The sequence below is a fragment of the Anser anser genome (genome assembly GCF_964211835.1).
Source record: "Anser anser genome assembly, chromosome: 3".
Taxonomy (NCBI): Eukaryota; Metazoa; Chordata; class Aves; order Anseriformes; family Anatidae; genus Anser; species Anser anser.
Genome location: NC_139722.1, coordinates 6,151,493 through 6,173,501, shown reverse-complemented (window position 1 = coordinate 6,173,501; position 22,009 = coordinate 6,151,493). Strand labels below are relative to the sequence as shown.

General features: G+C 40.3%; 1 protein-coding gene across 12 annotated transcripts in view; it reads left to right on the top strand.

The window, feature by feature from the left end:
* Positions 1 to 22,009, top strand: part of CLIC5 (chloride intracellular channel 5) — an 81,963-nt gene that overhangs the window by 49,693 nt on the left and 10,261 nt on the right. For all 12 annotated transcript variants that reach the window (XM_083831769.1, XM_083831771.1, XM_083831766.1 and 9 more), the window contains 2 exons: positions 1,345 to 1,451; positions 20,612 to 20,793. In XM_083831769.1, coding sequence (XP_083687895.1) covers positions 1,345 to 1,451; positions 20,612 to 20,793 — 289 coding nt within the window. The remainder of the gene's footprint in view (positions 1 to 1,344; positions 1,452 to 20,611; positions 20,794 to 22,009) is intronic.

Below are 22,009 nucleotides of genomic sequence, written 5' to 3'. Positions count from 1 at the left end.
TCAATATTCCATTTCCTAGGAATGAAAGATGTCCTAAGAGGAGTTCCTGAAAAGCACTCCCTCCTACAATCTTTACTTACAGGAGTAATATTTATTTATGAAACTTGCTGGCTTCAGTGAGATGACTTCCATGTGTGAAAGTTACTTGTATGACTAATAACTGCAGAATGTTTTCTCTGTACACATTTCAGGATGCCCTTGTATGCAGAATTAAGGAGACCAATGCTAAAAAAAAAAAAAAAAATTTTAAAAAATATTGTAGGGGTCTGGTGTCCACATTTTACAGAGCTAAAAATAACTTGGAATGGATGCAGAGCATTGCCACACAAAATATCTGTGCCAGTAAAAGTGTTTTATCATTAAAAACTGAAGGCTTCTGAGCTGTGTGGTGTATTAAAAAGGTTGGAAGGGGAACTGACTGCAGAGTACAAGGAGCTCTGGAGTCAGAAAAGTGCTCATTAGTCTCATCAAGAAATGACAAGAGCCCATGACTGGAAATTATAACCAACCTAATTCAGATTAGAAATAGGGCACAGATTTTTCAATATGTATGAATAAGCACTGGAACAAACAACTGAGGAACATGTCAGATTCACCAGATATGCCTTAGTTAGTCAAGCATTTTGGACTTAGTACAAGGATAACAGAGAGAAAAGATTGCTGGCTTGTGTTTTGGACCTTAAAATCTATGAATCAATGAAAATATTCTCAGTTCCTTATGGAGCATTTTACCTCCGACTGAATGAGCAGCTATAGGGCCAGTCATGAGGCAAGAGATCAGGTACTTAAGCTTTCTGTAGTCTAGTCCAAGACCACCGAAATCAGTAGGAGTCGTTAGTTCATGTTGATCTTTCAAATCAATATATCCCTTTGTGCCAGTTGTCTATAAAAACAACAATTCGGAGACTGAAAACTTTATGTTCCTTCACCTGGCTGATGCTAACATGCCTTGCTATTACATCCTGGCAGACATTTTCAGCACAGGGAGCTAGACATGACTGCCATTCATAACAGAGGGAGCTGGCTGCCAGCCTCCCCTGCACCTTTCTGGAAATTTATGCTTCCTCCTGATTTAAGGCCACTGTATCTTGGATGGTGGTCACATAAAGCATAAAGTGTAATTACCTTTGTCCTGAAGCCATCCCTGTGTAACTACCCAAATCTCTGCCTTGACAGATACAGATATCATTAAGAGGGTCTTGCCAAGCTGTTGGTTTGAGATAAATGACAATGCTAATTGCTGTTCCTCGTAAAGGGCTTTTTAAAAATGTCTTCTTTTAAACTGTATCTGTAATCATGACTATACTGCTGGTAACACGCTGTGACTCTCCAACCTCCTTTCAGATATCCCAAGCTGGCTGCTAAGCACCGGGAATCAAACACTGCTGGAATCGATATCTTCTCCAAATTTTCTGCATACATCAAAAACACCAAGCAGCAGGATAATGCCGGTGAGTAGAGTCATTACCAAATGTGCTGGGGAGTTTTTGTGCTTAGAAGCTGAATAATTTTGCTGTTTTCCCCTCATTTTATTGTGAACTGTGTTAATGACATCAGGTGCCACTGCTGCTCAGTTTGAGACGGTAAGTTCAGATGTACTTCACATGTCCACAGTCGAATTAATTACATCTATACCAGTGAGTAAAACAAGGACAGAGCATTCAGCAGTAGGCAAACTTCTCCACCAGAACAGGATCCCACAGAACTACTGGATTTGGCTGGTGGCTCACTCTAACGCCTCTACTCGGGCCAGGCACTACTTGGAGTGCTAGTTGCCTGGGTCCAAAATTGTGACAGCAATAGACACAGCACTAAAAGTTTAGCATTATTGGTGAATGAATGAGTGAATGAATGGAGAGCAATCTGTGCCTTTTTACCCTGCATAATTTCTTAGATATAGGCATTTACACCAGACTCTCCTCCCACTTATCTCATGGTTATGTTGTGGTACTATAGCTCATTTGCTGATATAAACTGAGTCATATTGGGACAGAAAGTAATTGAATGAAAGTGAATGAATTACAGAAAGTAACTGAATGAAAGAAGTGGCTTTAAGAAATATAATTGCACACTGTACACTCCAGCTTTCCCTCATACATTTGTGTCAAAAGAACTACCCCCCCCCCCCCCCCCGAAGCTGGATGCCATGCATATTTACACGCATCCTACACTCTCTTCTTAATGAAATCACTTTTCTTCTCCACATTCCTTTCCCTTCAGAGAGGCACAGCTCCAGCTAGTGCAAGCTCCTGTTGCTCCATGAAAGCGAATGGATTTACACTGCTATGTCCCTTGAGATGAGCTAGTAGAAGACTTGCAGTCACTCATTGACGTTCATCTTACCTTGTATTACTAATTTCACAGAGATCTAAGGCGTGCTAAACACCATGCAGTCATCACACTGTTCAGAGAAAAGTAGATTTTTCAGGTTCCAGCTCTGCCACAGATTTCATTTGCGCGATTATATTTCATTGCCTGGGGCTGACTCATGAGATGAAAATGGGGAAATGATGATTTATGTCAGATAAAAATCTGCTCCTTAATATTTTTTGTGTTTTTAACAGAAGGATATAATTATAGTGCTTCATTTCGCTGGGATGCTAAAAAGTTATTTTTTTGTCTGCTGCCAATTGGATGCTCAGCTAACCTCTGTAGGAAGGCTTGTAAAAAGAAGATAAATTAAGAGTTAACTTAAATAGATGTTACAGTTAAAATAAATATCTTGGCCATTTACAAGGATTTTTTATGGTCCGTGGTGCAATTGTAAGCCTTAAATTCAGCTGTGCTGTCCCTTGTATTCTAAAACCGTCACAAGTATTTGTCCACATGTAAAATCCTGCTGTGTTGCTTCTCAGTGACTCTGCGAAATGCAAATCCCCGGACTTGTAAGGGCTGGCAGCTCCTGCTGGTAATAAATGGCAGTCCTAGAGGTGTCTGGATCTGGCTGTAAGCAGTGCTGGAATTCAAGGTTGGATATCTGCTACTGTGAGATAAAGAATCTAACCCTGCAAAGCGCTCCTGGTGGGCTGTCTGCATTTGTTCTAGCTCCAGTGTGATTAATGGGAGCTTTCCCTAGTTCTGCCTAACAAACTTGGTTTAGGTACGCTTGCAAAGAAAATGAAAATCCTTCTCAAAGGCAATTGAGCATACCAAGGTTATAGGGAAAAGAGATAGTAAGCTGCAAGACAGCAACAAACTTTGTTCCGTGTAAACTTCCTCACCGCATTTTGTTGCTGGTTCATGCTCCTGTGATAGCCAGGCACACACTGGTACTCAGCTTTCCTCTTTGAAGTAGAGAAATGTTTTTAGCATATTTTTTTTGCAGCTGGAGTGCTGAAGCACAAGGAGAATAAAGCTGAAATGAGCAGAGTACCTACGTGTTCTTCGTAGCACTGTTGTGAAGTGCTTGTGGACCTCTGAGTACTTGAGTCTGGGAGTGGAGATTTATGAAATCTGGGAATTAGACCTCAATTTTAGCAGAGTAATTGACTTCCATTTTTCAAGGGCTGAGCAAGAAAAGTGTTTCCCTTATCTCAGGGACATTTTACCCACTGAAGTATCCTTTCCAGTTCATCTGAACCTACAGCAGTTATTCTGAAGGCTGATTTGGATGGTAGATAGTGAGCTAATTAAAAGCTAGCTATCTTAGATTTCTTGGGCTGGAAAGAGACTATGTGCAAAAAAAGAAATGAAAGGAAAGGATCATATCACTGGATACATAATTCCTAATGCAGCTATTTTGGATGGGTATTTTTTAAAATTGCAGCAGCAATCAAAAAGGGATCTGGAGCTCTAGCCTTGATCTGATATATGCCATTTTGCGGAAGGTTCTGGCAGCTTATCCTCCCTATATAACAGCAGAAATAATTATATATTGTTCTGTAAAAACAGAAAGCAAGTTCTAAATATATGATATATGATGGTATATAATACATGATAAATGATGATATAATATATGTTACGATATATGGTAACATAATATGTGATAATACTATATACTAGATACCATATACTAGATTCTATATAATTAGGGAGAATGTCCCTTTTCGTATCTCCATGTGAGTAGGTAAGGTCCACAATGAACAGAGGTTGCTAGTTGTGGCTATTTCCTATACACAGCAGCTCTCAAATAAAGGTGATGGCATATGTCTCATAGCCTTCCTTTATATTGAGTCCTAGCTTCAGCTTACTCAAATTTGTGGGTTAAACTGGAAAGCCACACCAGTGACTGGGACATATGTTGCACATGATTAAAATAGAAGAACACTTGTCAATAAAACCAAAACAGAATGGAGACCCCAGACCATTACATCAAAAATAATTCTAATTGTTTTTGGTTGGGAATAGGAAAGTGTTGGATACCAAGTGTCCTAAATCACCAAACATCAGGTTGTTTAAATTTTAGTCTCTTAACTTGGAAGTCAGGGTGGTGAATTCATTAAGGTATGGGATATCAGGCTGGGAATTTGTAACATCCAGTGATCTCTAGCTGCAAGAAATGTGGTTAGGTAAAATTATATATGATCATTCTTCAGGGCATCCTGGTTTAGCAGAGATCATGACGTCTAAGTAATATGAGCTCTCACTACAGCCTGTGGCTATGAAATCTTTGCCGAAAAGTGGTGTGAAGTGGTTGGGATTATTAATGAGATTCACACAGTAGGAGGATACTGGATGTGAGAGTTAATGAGAACCCAATGCATGCCAAAGATAAGCCCAAACTAGTGTTTCTCTCAGGAGGGTTTACAGCTAGGGTTGTGCAACAATTTCAGACTTCAAGTGATGCCATCACTTGGCTATTTGTTGTGGAGAGGTGGTAAGAAGACACTGATAACAGAGTCTGTAGCCTTTAAGTGCCTAAATGATTTTATTTTATTTTTTTTTTCCCTCAAAGGGGAAATGTCATGAAAAAAATAGGATTTGTAATTTCTTAGTTTAGTGTTTGAATTCTTGCACGTAAATGAGTAGACACGATGATACATATGTTTGTTTGTTTCTAAGATTGTGATACCCTCTGCTGGCAAATATGTGAACATATAAAGCAGGAAGCTTTACAATCAAGGATGAAACACCCCCTTGACAAACTAGGTTTCCTTCTGCCAAGATAGTTTCCTCCTACAAATGTGACATTGTCAGAAGAGAAGTGCTTCATAATAACCTATGGATTTTGACAAAATTTTCAGGGAAAAAATTGTATTTTTCTGGATGAATTTAATTTACTTAGAGGTAAAATGTTTTAAAATCACATAGAATAATACTACTTCGCCCACACCCTTCCTTCCTTCCTTCCTTCCTTCCTTCCTTCCTTCCTTCCTTCCTTCCTTCCTTCCTTTCTTTCTTTTTCTTCCTTTCTTCCTTTCTTCCTTTTTTTTTTTTTTTTCTTCTGTATTCTTGCAGTACTTCATTAGCCACATACCATTATGTTTCATGTCTGGCACAGGAACAGGTGATAACCTTCTTGTGTAAGGCTGCATGGCAATATGTTATTGATCATGATTCATTCACTTACCAAAGGTATTTGGCAGCTAGGCTGCCCTGATTTAATAGCTCCCTGAATCTCTGATGCTTTTTTTCCATCTTTGTTTTGCTAACTTTTCTGTCTTATAATATAAAAATGTTGAAAGGGCTGGCTAGGGCTGTAAGCCCAGAAGCAAACATGCTCATGCCATATCAAAGTCCCACCACTTTTAAGCTTCTTGAAAGGGAAGGAATTGATTCCAGATTCTCAGGATGTGGCAAGCTGTGTTTAAAGAAAGTGTGTGCATTTATTATTTCAAGTCACTTCAATTACAACAGGCTTGATTCCTTCCACCCCCCATGTCACTCGATAATTTTATAACAGGCCTCTCTGAAGGAGTGATCATGTCATCGCAGGAATAGGTCGACATCTGGCTTGGATAGCACAACTGGGTTATTCGGTCCTCCAGCCCTTGCCACTGGACTTGGCCACTCAAAATTATGAGAAGTGCTCATTCACTTCATGGCTCATTCTCCTTCACGGAATAAAGCAGTGGCAGTATTCTTCAAAATTATCTCTTCCTCAGGTTCACATTGCTCAAGTTTGCATGACAAATCTGAGACTTTTGGGCTGCTTTGCAGCTGCGTAATATCTAGGAGGTCTTGTCTGAGCACAAGGAGAAAAACCGAGGTCCTGGGAGTTTGCTCTGGTTCCTTTTGTTGATGCTGAGCAAATCACTCAAGCTCTGTACAGTAACCAGGGTAGTAACAACTTATCTATTCATCCGAGGAGGATGCAATTTAATTAATTGGAATGCTGTGTATGTATTCAGTATCCTGCTTATTATTTTTCTTGCAAGCCTGTATACTGCAAACCAAGGGGACAGCCTGTAGTAACCACCCATTAACCATTCCGCCTCAAATTCTAAGTTCTTTGGCTCATAGAATGAGCCCTTTGATTTCATTTATGAGCTTAAAAAGTTGTTCTTGAATTGAGTTCTTAGGGGGCACCAGCTCCAGTGTGGGTGGGCGCATTCATTAGTGGTACGGAAGGATATTTCACTGTACAGCTCTTCAGAAGGCGCTGAGCTGGGAGACCACCAGCATGATTTCGTGCACAGGAATTTCCAGCCGTCTGACCAGAGGACTCCACGTGTCTGGTTTGGATTTACATCAAGAGGCCAAAAATAAAAGAGCATTTAAATCATTAACTTACATGTGATTAAATGCTGTTCACCTCTTTCAGTAGCTACATCACACTCTGTGGTTAAGCGCGTGAGGTGGGAAATGTCTCTCTTCATGTGCTGAGTGTGTGTGCATACAGTAGGTATGCAAACATGGACACGGCTGGGATTGAGGCTGGCCTACATCAGTTTTAAGCTGCTGTGACTCTGTGGAGTTACTTCTGCCGAGAAGAGTCAGACCCACAGTATAGGTAGGTGCACAGGCTGGACAGTGTGCTCTGATCCTTTCTAGAAGCCATCACATACCTCCTTAAACCAGCAGAATATTAATTCAGTCCAAAAACCCACCTTGAATATTTACTGCAGCGATGGATCCATGGTGCAGACCCTTTGTGGTGAGCTCCTTGATGCTGTGGGCCAGCCTGTGTTATCCCAACAAACGGGATCTGGTCTGCTCTCCATCACCATACAGGCATAGGGGAGCACAGCATCTTTCCCCAAAGCATCTTCTTGCCTGTTGGGGAAGGGCAGCAGGTCGCCTTGCTTCCTTCCAGCCTGGATTTTCACGTCCAAAGAGGTCAGGCTGTAGCCGTGACACAGCTTGTCCCGAGCCTTTGATCCTTCTGTCCTTTGCTGTGCCTAAAAGCTTCAGCCTCTGCTCAGCAAAGTTCTTGGCAAAGCTCCTGTTGATTTTAACGGAGCAAGGTAAAAAAGCTGTTTGAATGCCCTTAGATGGATCAGGAGTTTCCTTCAGCAGGAATCTTGGAGCAGGCCCTAATTCAGGACCGATGTTAGTGCTTTACAACTTTTGCATAGATTTTCAAGGTGCCACATAAATATATAGGTATATATATGTGTCTGTGTATCAACTTGCCATTAAAATTTTTCCTTCTTCCTCTTTAGCTGCAGAATTTCACTTTTCCACCACAAACTCCCACACCTGTCCGAGACCCAGCATGAGCCATAATTTGTCCTACACTGTGACGATATTAAGTTTTCTGTCATGCAACCAGGATGGACTAGAAATAGCTTTTAAAATCATTTTAGGGAGAAGGAGTTGCTTTGTGATGGGCTTTCTAGCTATGGAATGGCTCAGGATGACAGATCTTTAACTGTGGCATTTTGACGGACAAAAAAGCTATTTTAGAACGTTTTAAACAAGTTTTTATGGCTCCCTCTGAGCTGAGTACTGTTGGGTTCGCGGTAACTAAAGTGCCTGGCAGCTTTACAAAACCAGTCCTAGTATAAAAAAAATACCCAGTCTTTAAAACATATGTAAAATAGCTTTTCTGCAACATTTGTGGCACATAAAGTACCGAATACATGTTGGTGAGTGTGATATAAAGATTTTATTGCCGTTCATTTGGGATGACCCGTATAACTCACTCATGATATGTTAATAAAACTGTTCTCCACTCTGTCTTTTGTAAAAACACACATATAAAGATCGGTAAAATAGTGGTGATAGCTCTGTGCGAACTTGTTAAGAAGTGCAGCAAGTTGCACTCAGCGTCCATCCTAAATTGCTTTATCTCCATTCTGCCCAGTAATCAAAGACCAATTCTAAAATGCTCAGAAACAGCATTTTACAGAAGTTGTTTGCTGGAGAAATCACTTTTTGAAAACTTCCCTCAAAATTATGCTGGCTGGTGGCCCAAAGCCATCAATATTCTGTCTGGTACCAGTGACAGGTTTAAGGACCGATATCTTTTGACCTGCCAAAACTAAGAACTGAAATTTTATGCCATTGGAAGGAAGAGGTTTTCAGTTTTTCAAAGTGATAACAAACCGTCGTCTTAACCTCAGAAGTATGTACCTTACTAGGGAAAGTTTCTGAACTTTCCTATCATTTAGTTTTTTTTTTTCTTCCTCTAAGACCTTTCAACTTAATTTTGCTAATTAAGGCATGAAGATTTCCTGATGGAAATGCGAAAAATAATATTTGAAGCCAGTAGAAGACTAAAACTCTCTGTAAGTCCAGATGTGGTCAGACTGCAGGACCTCCAAGGCAGGGACTTGGTAATGCTGATTAGCACGCTTAGCTGCGGGCTCTCTGGGAACAGTAAACATTTACCATTAATGTACTCGCAGACATCATTTTCTGACACATCTGTGCACGCATGTCGGTGTAGCTCTGAGAGCACAGCATGCCATATGGAGGGAGAGAGAAAAAAAATAGAAAGAAAGAATATATATATTTATATACATATGTGACAGAGAACATGAAAAACCCTAAAAACTAGGTGACAACATGTGCTGAAGTCCACAAAGTTAATGGTGTGCTCAAATGACGGCATGTTCCCGAACATTTGCTGAATCAGGGCCTATATGCACAGGCCGGGCCTGGACTGAAATCCTTGCAATGGGAACAGTAGTTGGCAGATGCTCTTCTTTAAGAGGGAATTATTTCCCCTGTGTGTTTGAATATTCCTCCAAGTGCTGCTGGCTGCACTGGGATTCTTTGTTCTGTTTCCCAGCCGAGCTCCCTTGCTTGCACACAGGAGCGGTAGCACAGCTGGAAATGGATTAGAGCAATCTGGCGGCAGCAGTCCTGGGAGGAATTAAGTGCCTCGCTGCTGGAATGGGAGGCCTAAATTACATTATTATTTAGGATTCGGTTTTAACTTCATTGCTCTGCTGTTTCGCACGGGTGGGTAACTCCACCAGTTGCAATATACTTGGTGCATCATAAGCATGCGTCAAGATTTCAGTGAAGTTATGGCATTACTCAGTAAAATATCCAAATCTTACGTGAGCAAATGTCTAGAATTAAGCACCCAACTGGTCCTACGATCCCAAGAGGGTACACAGGCTTATATTTAGCAATGGTAGTGTGAGCTATCACATGACAGAGAGCCCAGCGACTGGCTCCCGATTTTGCTGAAGTCAGTTTGAAAAACTGTTAGTGACTTCAAAGGGAGAAGGATTGGCCCAGAATCTGTTTTTCCCAAAACATATTTTTTGTTTTATGCATGCAAATGTTCTTCATAAAATAAGTGGGAAGAGAAGAATGAGACAACTGAAAATCAGTGTTGCTAATTTTCTTTATTAAAGGAGATCTTAAATAGTTGACATTTAGCTTGAAAACAGTGCTGGGAAAAAAAAAAAAAAGGTGACTAAATGAGAATTGGAGACACAGTTCTTCTCTAATATCCAGATTTTTTTCTGATTGCAAAAATAAATAAATAAAAAATTCAAAGAGTTTGAGGCTGGAGGGACCTTTGTTTTTTTTTATTAATGTCTCTTGCAAAGCACAACCCAGTCAGTTTTGCTCATTAGCAAATATGTTAGTATTTCAGTCCTTTACAGTATAAGTTGCTTTGCATTCGAGCAGAGAACAGGAGAAACGTAAGTGTCTTTGATGCACAATGCCCCTCCCAGGGAGGAATTTATTGAATGAGAGCTGCTCAGGTGATGGCAATAGCTGGTCCATATTTTGCACTGCAGAAGGTGAATCCCTGGTGACTCAGACAGTCAAAGCTGAAAAAAAAATATTCTGAACCTTAACCTGGAGTCAGGATGACCCTAAAAGTGTGAGGAAGGCATCTATGCAGCAATACTTTATCCCTGAGTTGAAGGCATTGGTCTGCCTAATCCAAAGTCCATCTGCTCCCCTGATACCATGATCAGGTCTTGAGAGATGAGATTTAATTACAGTTACTGCCTTACTATTGAGTAGCAAATTCTCTGAGTACAAGCAACCCAGCTCTGTCCTTGTTCCAGGACATCGGAGATGACACTAGGGATGTAAAAGCACCTAGGCTGTGACCTGCCCATGCAGCGCTATCCCCCTCCATCCCATTTTCTCCCATTTTTGCCAGAACTGGATTAAAACTACCTTTTCTTAGTCCCTTTATAAGCACCCCAAGAAGTTAAGTCTGCCTCTGCTCCCTCCTCGCTTGTTCCTTAAGCAATGCAGTGCTTTGGCAATGTGGAAACTGAAATTTGTCCAGCTTCCAGCCATTAGACCTCCCCATGCCTTTGTCAGCAGAGCTCTGCTCACATTGCTCACTCACACCTCACAGATATTTTGCCCGTGGGTGAGTGGCTGCACACATTTAGCCTCCTGGCCTTCTCTCTGATAAGCCGAACAAATAAACTCTTCAAACCTGGCATTTTGAGGCTTGTTTTCCAGTCCTTGAGCACTATATTTTTGTTTTCCTTTGACCTTTCTCTGGAATTTCCAAAACCTTTTTTTAATCGGGGTCTCCAGAACTGGGAAAAATGTTCTTAATACTTGTCACAACAGGGCTGTTGCAACAGAGGGAGTATGACCTCCCTACTACTGCTTGGAAATTTTTTTAGGCATCCCAACGTAATTTAATCTTTTTGCTACTGCTCCTTTCAGAGCACTGAAGTTGAGGCACAATCGCGATGATCCCAAAGTCATTTAGTGGGGCTTGAAACAAAAATATCAAAAGCAGAGAAATAGTGGAATAAAATAAAGATGAGTCATTTGTAATTCTCATCGTCTTTTTTTTTTTTTTTATATCTTAGTAATGATTTTTTTGAGCACAAAGGACACATGAGAGGGAAACAGCAATGCCTAGCCAGCAGAACCTGAGGATACCAGAAACATTAAAATAAAATTAGTTGAGGCTGAGATCTGCTAAGTGAACAGCGGGATTTGGGGACCCAATAAGCTTTAAAATTTCATTCTCAGATTCTGCTGGCTAGGCATTGCTGTTTCCCTCTCACGTGTCCTCACCGCTGTTTAAGTGAAATAGCTTAGTTGGAATTGTTGGAGTACAACTGGGATTATCCCACTGTAAACAAAAGGGGACTTTATTCCACTATACCTCCAGGATTTAAATAAATTAATCTTAAAGTTGGAAGCACCAACAGCCTGTAGAACAATTTTCTTTGCTTAAACATTAGAACACAAGGGGTCCCCACAGCACTGTCACTAAAGCCCAGTTGCACGCTCTACGAGAAGCGAACTTTTCCCTTATTTTAATGCAGAAACATGTAGCTAATTTTTCTTTGTCAGTCCCCAAATCATCTTGTTTGCTCTGTGCTAGTAAACCAAAACTTCACACTCTGAGTAAACACACAGTATCTTAAAAATCAAGATACCAGAGTGATTATCTCATACTATAACTATATGGCTTGATAATGTGTAGGGATTTTTTTCTTCTTCTTTTTTTATTTTTTTTTTCAGGGTTCTGATGCAAATCAGCTGCTGCTTGTCTGCACTTGGTTTAGGGACACCTGCACAAGACTAGCATTGCAGAGGTCAGGATTAGGCCCTTGGGGACATGATCTAGAAGAGATGCTTGTCACTTACGTGCTGCTATAGGGTTACGATGATTTGTGAAATGCAAGTTAGGTGCTGCCCTTCCTGGGGCACTTGTAGGCCAGTAGTTTTACATTCAGTTGCTTCCTGCCCTCAGGGTCGCTTGGACTCCTAGGAGACTTGTAAATGAACCTTGCTTTTGGTGTCACCCTAACACCTGGGTTTTCTTCTTAAAAAATAACATTTGAAGGTGCTCCAGTTGTGTTCTTCTTGATAGCATTACGAACATTATATTTATTTCTTGACTACACATTAAAACTAAGAAAAGGGAAGGAATAAACCTGAGATTTAACCTAAAACTAGAACCAAGTCAAAACAAACTTTCTAGAAACTTGAGAATTACATGTTTAGTTTTCTTTCTGAAAACGTTATCAATACACCTGTTTCACCAGGTTTAATCTGGGAGTAGGATGGATGCTATCACAAAAATGGGATGATGTCTCTTACTTTTGTTGTAGTTACAGTTTATTTCTCTCTAACCTGAAACAAATATTCATGGCTGGTGCATTACTGCTTTTACCAATGTAAAGTTTGTGGCTGAAGAGTTCTGTCATCCTTATTTTGTACATGGGAAGTAGATAGAGAATTTAAATCATTTATGTAAGGTCATGTAGAATAGCTGGGAAGAAAAGACTTGAACTCACATCTCCCAAATCCAGGTTACCTCCTAGCCCGTGGATCATCTTGCTCTGGCTGAGGGAAATTTACCTGGGGAGTTGAGGTTTCTGCTCAAGTATATAGCAACACGCTTTTTGTGGATTTTGACAGGTCTGTCAAAATATCCCAAACCTTTGGGATGAAGCTCTGATTGAGCAGTCCACATCCTAAAGGTTTGTAGATGGGGTAGGGAGGGAAGGGAAGGGAAATTCCTTTAGTGTTGCCTTTTAACATTATCTACATATCTGCCTTGGACAGCTAGGTTAGATTAGATACCTAACATTTAGATAGCTAAAGGTAGACAAGGTGAGTCGCACCCATAAGTACCTCAATAGATTTTCAGTGTCTGGTTTCCTAAGGTTGCTTTGGTTATCTAATGGCTGAATTTCAGCTCCATGTTCCCCTGAGATCTGGCTGCAGTGCTCTTGGGGTTTAGCAACTCCATTTCTCTCAGTGGACCTAGACAGAATGTATGGACCAATATACATGGAAAATATGTGCCTATTTATGCTCAGTTCTCCTCTGTGTACACAACAAGGTCTTCATTGATTCATTAAGCAAGTGGAAACAGACAGGAGGATTGCTACTTTTCAGCGTGGGCATTTACCTTTATTGTGGGAACATGCTCAAGTCTCTGTTCTAGTGAATATTGAATTATTTATCTAGAGTGGAACATCTTTAATAGCAGAGGTGACTCACCCCAGAAACTACCTTTGGCCCAGAGTTAGGCATCGAAATGGCTTGGATACATGGGAGCCACACCTCCATCCTTCTCCTTATGGTGACTAACCACTCATTTGCCTCTCAATATAGATCCTCCTTAGAGCTGGGGATTTTACAGGGCAGAAATATGCCTGGAAATTGGATGTTGCAATGCTCAAATTGGTGATGTACTTGCCCTTTGGGGTGTGAACCCTAAATATCTAAGTAACTTTAAAAGAATGGTGGGTATTATCCTAACATCACTTAGGTGAACAGTGAAATTATAGTCAAAGGGTGGGATTCATCTTGCCCAACTTCACCTTCCCGAAAGTTAGGTGTCTAGTCTGAGCTAGTCCTTTAGGTTTCATCTACGATTCATGCAGCAAGAAGGGCATGAGTGGAGTGAGTCACCAGCTTGCATCAGGTGTTGGGCAGCTGGAGGCAATTGCCCTCCAGAGATGCTTAGGACCTCTGGGCAGAGAGGGAGCCTATAAAACCAGCTGAGATGAGACACCTGTCTTTTAAATGGCTAAACAGAGGAAATCAAGGCAGCACTCAAATCTCCAGGGTTGTATTGAAATCACGGGGAGAAATATAAACTGTTCGTTATGCAGTACGGTGGCAGTAATACATATTGCAGTCGCAGCTCCTCCATGTGAGAAGGATTAATCTATCCAGATTAAAGTTACAATACTCTGTTGAGCCTGCCTGAAAAAATGAGCAGGATGTAGAAAAAAGGGAGTGAAAATATGAGTCCTTGGTCTTTAATCAGACTGTCAGACTAGTAGAATGATATTATTTTCTTACCTTAAATTGTTGTTTCTTAGCTGGTTTTCCTCTCCTACCAGAAAACAGTATTGGGTCTCATATAATATCAAATTCTGTGAATCTGGAAGTGATCAGGAAAGGTGGTTTGTTTTTTTAAAGGAGAAATAAATCTCAGATTGTTTGTGTGAGACTGTGAATATTTATGTACTGTTCCCTCTCTTCCCTCATTGCATATTTCACCAAGTTCATTTGCGTGTGTTACAGGATAAATCTTACTGGAGGGCAGTGGAAGAAAGCAGTAAAAAGAAAAAGCATCAATCAGTTGTCCAGGGTAGCAGCAGGAATCGTTGTTCATTTTTGTACATGGATCATTGTTTGTTGAACTTGCCTGGGCTTGACAATTAAGAAACTTGCAGCTCTGCTGAGGTCAGTCTCAAGTGATTTCAGATGATAGCTACAAATGCCATCATATTGCTGGACCTCAATGACTTTGAAGTCGTCGTGTCACTGTGCTTTCAGTGGTATTCCCTTATGAAGAGGGCCACATATATTTTACTTTGGCTTGGACAAAATATTTAGTGATAAAATGTTTATTTAACAAAAAAATACCGCAGGAGGTGTGGGTATTCTAAATTATGGTCAAATGTGAGTTGAATGTGGTGAATAATGACTTTTGAAAAAAAAAAAAACCAAGTATTTTCTCCTAATCTTTTTTGAAACAAAGGTTTCTTCCTTTTCTTCCTCTTTTTTTTTTTTTTTAATTTGGAAATAAAAATTGAAAATTTTTAATTCAAAGATTATCAACGTTTGGAAAGTCATGCGAAAATGATTGAACATCTAGGCATGACTTAAAAAAACAGCCTAAAACACAATTTTATTTTTGTTTTTATGTTTGGAAAATTTATGTTGTTTTTCTTTAAGATTGTTTTAAAAATGTAAGCAGTCTTGCTCTGTTTTAATGTAGATCAAATAGCTTTTATGTTCAATTTGACCAAAGAATCAATTGTTCTTATTGCTTTTATTGTGCTGTCCATGCTTTGCTGTAATAACTAGCAAGTGAAATCCTCATCCTGCAAATTGTTCCACTCAGACACGTAAAACAGGAGTCATCTCACCCAATTTTAGCTATTTTAAATTTAGGTGGCCAGTCTGCCTGTTCTCAAAAGAGAGAGCAAGGCTCCTCTGGTGGTAATTCAGCTTTTCCTAGGCTACTATTTTAAGATGGAATGATTTGCCTTCCAGTGGCTCCTTCAGGCCACAGAGATTGGTGTTTATGTGCTTTGTCTGCTTTGCTATTTCTCCTCGTCCCAGCATTAAACAAGGAAGGAAATATTTGAGTTCAAGGAAGGGGAAGAAGAGTCCTTGTCTGACCTCTGCAAATGCAGTGGGTGTGGATGGTCTGAATCAGTTTTACTTTTTCCAAACCATTTTTCTTTTACTACTTTCTAGTTACTTTCCATTTTGCTTCAGCCTTATTTGACCCATAGAAAATAGAGATGGAAACAACCTACGACGCTGGAAGTTTTATGGCCACTATTATTCAGGAGGTCAGATTAAATGATTGTAATAGTCCTTTTTTGGCTTTAAAAGCTGCTGGAGAAATCCTAACCCCACTGAAGTCAACAGCAAAACTTTCACAGGCTTCAGTATGGCCAAAATTTCACCTAAAGTATCTACTAATGAATCTTTGAATCTGGCCCTCCCCCTGACTTGCAGGATTGCTCTGTGCATTTACATTTTCCAATGTTTTGTTCAGTTGTGGTATAAATGTTTCAAGACAGAAGGATTTCTCTTTGTCCCCTGGAAATAGTTGCACAGGCTAATAGTTTAAGGAAGTTTTTGCTTGAAGAGTTGAATAACAGAGCCAAATCTGGTCTTGGTTGAACTGGAGTAAATATGGAATAGCTTGTTGACAATGTGGAGTTACTCCTCTTTTATGTCAGTGTAACTGAGAGCACAATTTTGCCAATTATTAGCTTTTGTTACATTATTTGTATTTCTGTGCATGTCAGGATTTGTTAATCTCATTGTTCAACATCAAGTAACCCTTTGCTGAAAACAGAGCGTCATTGTGAATTAGGTATCATCAGCTAAATTGAACCTCACCCCATGCATTTGACAGATGGTAATACATTCATTAAGTGTTCTGTGGTTGCTTTGAGGTTGGAAAGTGCTATTTCTCTGGCTTCTAACTCAGAATTCATAAGGAAAGACGTATAAAAGCATAGTTTTGAGGAGACAAGGAAACTCACAGCGCTTGTGAGGTGTTTTTTTTTTTTTTTTTTTTTTTGCTGATAGCGTTGTTCACTATTGCTGGGATGACACAGCAGGACTGTGACTGATGTAAGTTGTCTTTGGCTGCATAAATAGCCCAGAACACAGCAGTGAAGGGTGAGAGAGGGGATTCCACCACGGATTTTGAATATCCACAGGTAAAACTTCTTGGAATTTGAATTTATATTCAATACATCACTGTGGAGGCAACACATTGCTTGTGTCCTTTTGCTTAGCGATTTCACTGGCCAGAAAGATGGTTTCTGTGAGTTCAGATGTTTGCAGGTGTTGCAATAGTAACCTGATGACAGGGCTCCTCTTGCAGGGCTGGTCACATTTGGGATCTCTAAGATCACAGTGCGAGTCTACAGGGTGGGGAAGCAATTGGAGGTAGAAATTTCAAAAGCAGCAGAGAGCCACATTCTCAGGCATAGTTCCACTTGGTGTTGTAATATTGAATCCTCCACCCTGACATTACCAGCACAATGCAAGGCTGAGATTAGCCGCTTCAGGAAAAGTTCTCCATACAGCTGATTTAGGGTCACTCACACCAAGAACAGCAGGGAAAAGAAGACTCCACTGACTACAGAGGAACCTCAGGGTCTTCAGTTCAAAACAATTCATTTAATTTACACACATTAGGGAAGATTAACCCCAACAATTGACTTGGATGGAGCTTCAGCTCTTATCAACCAACTTGTTCAGTTCTTTAATGATGTTACCATGAGGATAAATTGAAAATTAGCTGTCTAACCTCTTCTGAAATTTGTTGTGGGTAATATATTCACAAATGGAAAACTGCACATTCTTTAGTTAGTCACATCTTTTTAAATGTCTTCATTCAGTCTAGTGTTGTGACTGGTATTCACAAGGCCCTGGTGAATGCCTGCTGCTCTCTGTGCTCTCAAAGAAGACAATATATACTTGTCCAGATTTTCACAAAATATCCATGCTGTGGCAGGTTCAGATTGAAATCTTTCTTCTGCTTGGTTTGCTCTTCAGTGTGAGCCCAGACAGCTCTTCTCTCAGCAAGGGACCCAAAACCTTCAGAGCTGTAGGATTTTTTCGAGGAGGATATTTCTCAGTCTCTGCTCATGTTTTTTTCATCTTTAATGGAGTATTTTAAATATTGACCAGATAAGAGAGCAAATGACAGTTAGTTTTTCAGGATTTTACCTGTTAGCAGCCCTAAATGATGATCCATTGAAATAATTTGTGGAAAGTGCAACAGTTCCACAGGAGAGCCACACAGATTATCCAATACTCCACTGGTGGGATTTAGTCTTGAAGGTCTGGGCTGACCACTTTGAAAAGGCATTTGGACCTCAGTCTTCCACTTTTCAGAGAAATGCTCTCCCTATACCATTGTTAAAAGCTCAACTTTTCACAAACATTATTATTATTATTATTCAATTTATTTGGTAAGAAATAAAAAACAGACCTGCTTTTGGTACCTCTCACTTGTGCAAGTCAGTGGTGAATTCAAACCTATGAACGAGTTCTCTCACCGATACCAATATGAGACACTTCACTCTCTCTCTGAGATGTCAGGCTCATAAGCCTCTTGCTTCAATATTTTCAAGATTCTTTTATACATCCTGCTATTTCAAGTGTGGCTTTCTCTGAGCACCTTCTCAAGGAAACTAAGCCTTTATATCTATTACATAGATAAATCTGAATGTGATGGGGTGCCTCGAAATTAGGATTAGCAATGTGGGCATTTGCATACGGATTTCAAAAAAAGTCTTGAAAAAATTTCAAGAAATTTTTAAAATTCTTTAAAAATTCCACCCTGTGCGCCTAAAGTCCTTTTGAAATTGCAACTTTAGGTTCATAATTCTCTTAGCTTTTCAAAATTCTGTTAAGAAAGGCAGTTCTCCCTTGTTCGCTGCCTTTCTATTTTGTGGCTGTTCTGGGACCTTTACTGAGATCAGAAGAGTTTTAATTAATTAAACAGGGTGTTAGGCATCAGAAGTAGTATTTCTTAATTATCAAAATATGAGATGGTCCCACCTATTAGTGGCTTCAGTGGGAGATCTCAGGATCCTGTGGGTTCCAGCAGAGCCTGTGAATGAGGTCTCAGATGTGTTGAACCCTGCACATATGCTTATTTCTGGCCTAAAGCAGTTGTAAGCAAGAGCCAAGTATGAATTCAGATAGATGTTTTTCCCACTGTCACAAATAGGCTCCACTCCAGGCATTGTTTTTGAGACAACCATGACGCATTTTGATGTATCAGTAAGAGGGGGGAAAAAAGCCCTAAAAAGTTCCAGAAAAAGTTACATAAATCCATGTTACCTGTTGCTCCTGTCTTTATAAACACACATAACTGACCCCATGGACTAGCATGGTGCATCTAAAGTAGCATTTCCACTGGAAATATTGCCCAGATCACTCAAAGAACTGATGATCTTACTGGGTAAAGGGGATGCTGGAAAATACTTAGAGTTAAATCAGTTTTCTAAAATCTGAATGAGCAAAATTGAATTCAATTACAGTAATTTGATTCCATTGTCTCTAAATGAATTCATTGTAAGAGGATATAGTCTGGGGCTGACCAAGAGAAAGAGATCTATTCAACAGGTGTTACGGGTCAAACCAAGACGAGATTGCTAAATCTTTCGAGTGCTGCCACATGGGGTAATATTACACGCAAGGCAGTTACTACCCTTCAGCAGAAGTTGTGTGGTGGAGCACAGCTGCAGATGATTAAAGACACCACTGCCAGGATCTGACGGCAGAATGTCAGTGTCAAAATGCAATTTGAATTGATTAAATAAGGGATGGCAACACTTTTGTTTTATGGATGGCAGCACTTCAGTCGCTTTAGATGCTCTGCTTTCAGAAATAAAATTCTTCTCCTCCCTGCTGTGTTTGTCGGGGTGTTTTCAGCTGGATTGCAGTCGTTCCTCTGGTCAATCAATTAAGCCAGGATTTGCCACTGTGTCTAAGAGTCAGCCACAAAAGAGCTGGTGTGGTTCCCTGCTGCTTGGCCAAGAGGCTTCAGTGGGAGCAAGACATCAGGCAGCTTAATCTGACTTCCACCCCTGGCACAAGGTTTAATGGATGTCAGGGCAGCAGAGAAATCATGTTCTGTGGTGTTCGGCTCCTGCTCTCTCCATGGCCCCATACGTGCCGCCTTTCCCTCCATGCCAAAAACACAGGAGTGGCTGACAGCAGAGCCAGCAGAGCTACCTGTGCCAGCAACCTGCCCTGCACGGGGCAATTTGAACGGCAGCCCTTTGAAGCTCACGTTGTGCTCCATAAATATATTTATCTCCCTAGGCTTTGTAGTGCTACGCCGCATGAGTAACTCGACACATTGAGTAGTCAGTCTCCCTGAAGTTTAAATGGCAGTAAGTTACTCAGAGATACAAGATTTTACAGGATTAGGCCTTAAACACTGACTCCGGGCCAGGTCTGCAGCAGGTATAAATCACGGCAGGTAATTTTCACCAGCTGAAATTCTGGCCTGAAGCCCATGAGTCATGTTGTTATTTTTTCACATTGTAAATTCATGCTGTTTCTTATTTATATTGCTTTAGCAGTTTGGGGCACTTGTCAGGGGCCAGGACCCCATCGTGCTTGTCACCCTTCAAACAGAGATGCAAAAGATCCTTCTTGCCCCAGGGTGTTTGCAGTTTAAATAACATGTAAGCCTGGGTACAGTCAGTGTGTACAGTTCAGTTTTCTATAAGCATATTGTTACTATCAGATTTTTCTACTATCTTTCTAGTAAAGCACACAAACACAAATTCTGTGCCCAAGGTTGATTTTTTCTAGTAAAAATTTTACACTCTGCTGTGCATTATGTCTAAGTGGAATTTAAGTCTTGAATGCCTTAGAGCCAGCAGCAGTGTGTGATAACGTCTTAGTAATTGAAGTCCAAAGTCCTATCTCCATTGTGGCACTCCTTCTGAGACATATCAAAGAGAGGATTTGCACCTAAATGAACCTGAAGTAAGGGGAATCTTAATGATGGCTAACTATCTCATCTGCTCTGTCTAGCTTTGTATTTAGTTTTTGTAATATTGCTTTTGTTTCAGTTATAGTGTATCTTATAGCTCTATAGAGTTCAGGTTAGCATCTTTGGAACTGTTGCTATTGCCTTTAACTGCCCTGAAAGAGTGTTGAGTTGTAAAGCTACAACCTTTTTGTGTGTGTGTGTATTTGTCTTTTTTATTTTCTTGCTGGTGCCATGGCCACTGACAGTGAGTGTTTCTAAATAATTCTCACTCTCCCCTAACCACTTACTCATTACTTTTTGGCATAGCCCTTGAAAAAGGTTTGGTGAAGGCTCTGAAGAAGCTGGATGACTATCTGAGAACCCCACTGCCGGAGGAGATTGATGCAGACAGCACTGAAGAGGAGAAGGTGTCTAAACGCAAGTTTCTGGATGGCGATGACCTGACCCTTGCTGACTGCAACCTTCTGCCCAAACTCCATGTTGTCAAGGTAAAAGGTGCCATGTGATGGACAAAGAAGCCAGGGAAGTTCCCTGGTTCATACATTATGAGGTTTTGTGCTACACACTATGTAACGCCCAGGTATTTACTCACTCTGTACTCCCTAGCATGGGTGAGCAAGTACACAGGTTGAGAAGCAGAACTTGAAACACATTTTCCTCAGTATTTCTTGTAGGTTCACCTAAGCCACTTGGTATTTAATACATGGGGAAAATGTCCCATCACTAGTTAGTAGCAAAGACAAAATTAAGATCTGGGTATCATGTCTCTTTATTCTCACCCTGCTGCTGGTAAAAGCCATCTTTCATATTAATTACTTCCCATTATTCTTAAGAGAGATGTCAAAACTTTAGTCAGTTCCCACCCATTTGTAACTTAAGAGACATTCCATCTTTTGGTGGAATATTTGTTCCAGCTGGTGTTTCACACACAGAAGTTAACAAATCAAAGTCAACACTGAGATCCAGGTTTTATGATGTCCAATGGTCGCTGGTACAGTGCAAATGATGTACATCATCCTGACTTCCAAATGTTACGTTTATTTAATTTATCAGATTACATGTTTATTTAGAATAAAGCAAGTACCTGGCAGACCTTGGCAAGCAAGAAAGCTAGGAATTAAAGCCAAGTCATGCATCTAATTTGGCTTGGTGAGCCAAAATATAAACTGAGCCTGGAAGCTGACTGCACACATGCAAAAAGAAAAGAAAAAGGGCATAAGTCACCAGGTAAGAAATGTGATAATAACCTCACAGGTTTAGCTCTTTTTCTTTTTGGCTTATCTTCATTGGTGACTTTGGAGTCAGACAATGCAAAATTACTGTGTGGCCCCTTAATGGCTCCTGCTTCCTTGTGATAAAATGAAAGATGTCAAAAGAGAATTAAAAGACAAGCATAACCATAGGATATTATCTGAAAAGTATTTTACAGATGGAAGAAAAGGGTAAACTATTAGGAGTTTTTCTTTTGATGAAAGATGGGTGCTGGAAGTTGTGAAAATCTTTAGTTGCTCTGCAGGTTTTATCTTCCCCATGTGTGTGTGAAACGTCACTGAAGACAAGAATGCTTAATTAAATGCAGTTCAGGACAGCATAAGGCCTCATATACCAAGTGGATCCTGGTAATAAAAACAAATCATAGTCATTTCTGAGAACATGACTGTCCTAAGAAATCTGAGATGGAAAAGAGCTCTACCATGTGCTTTA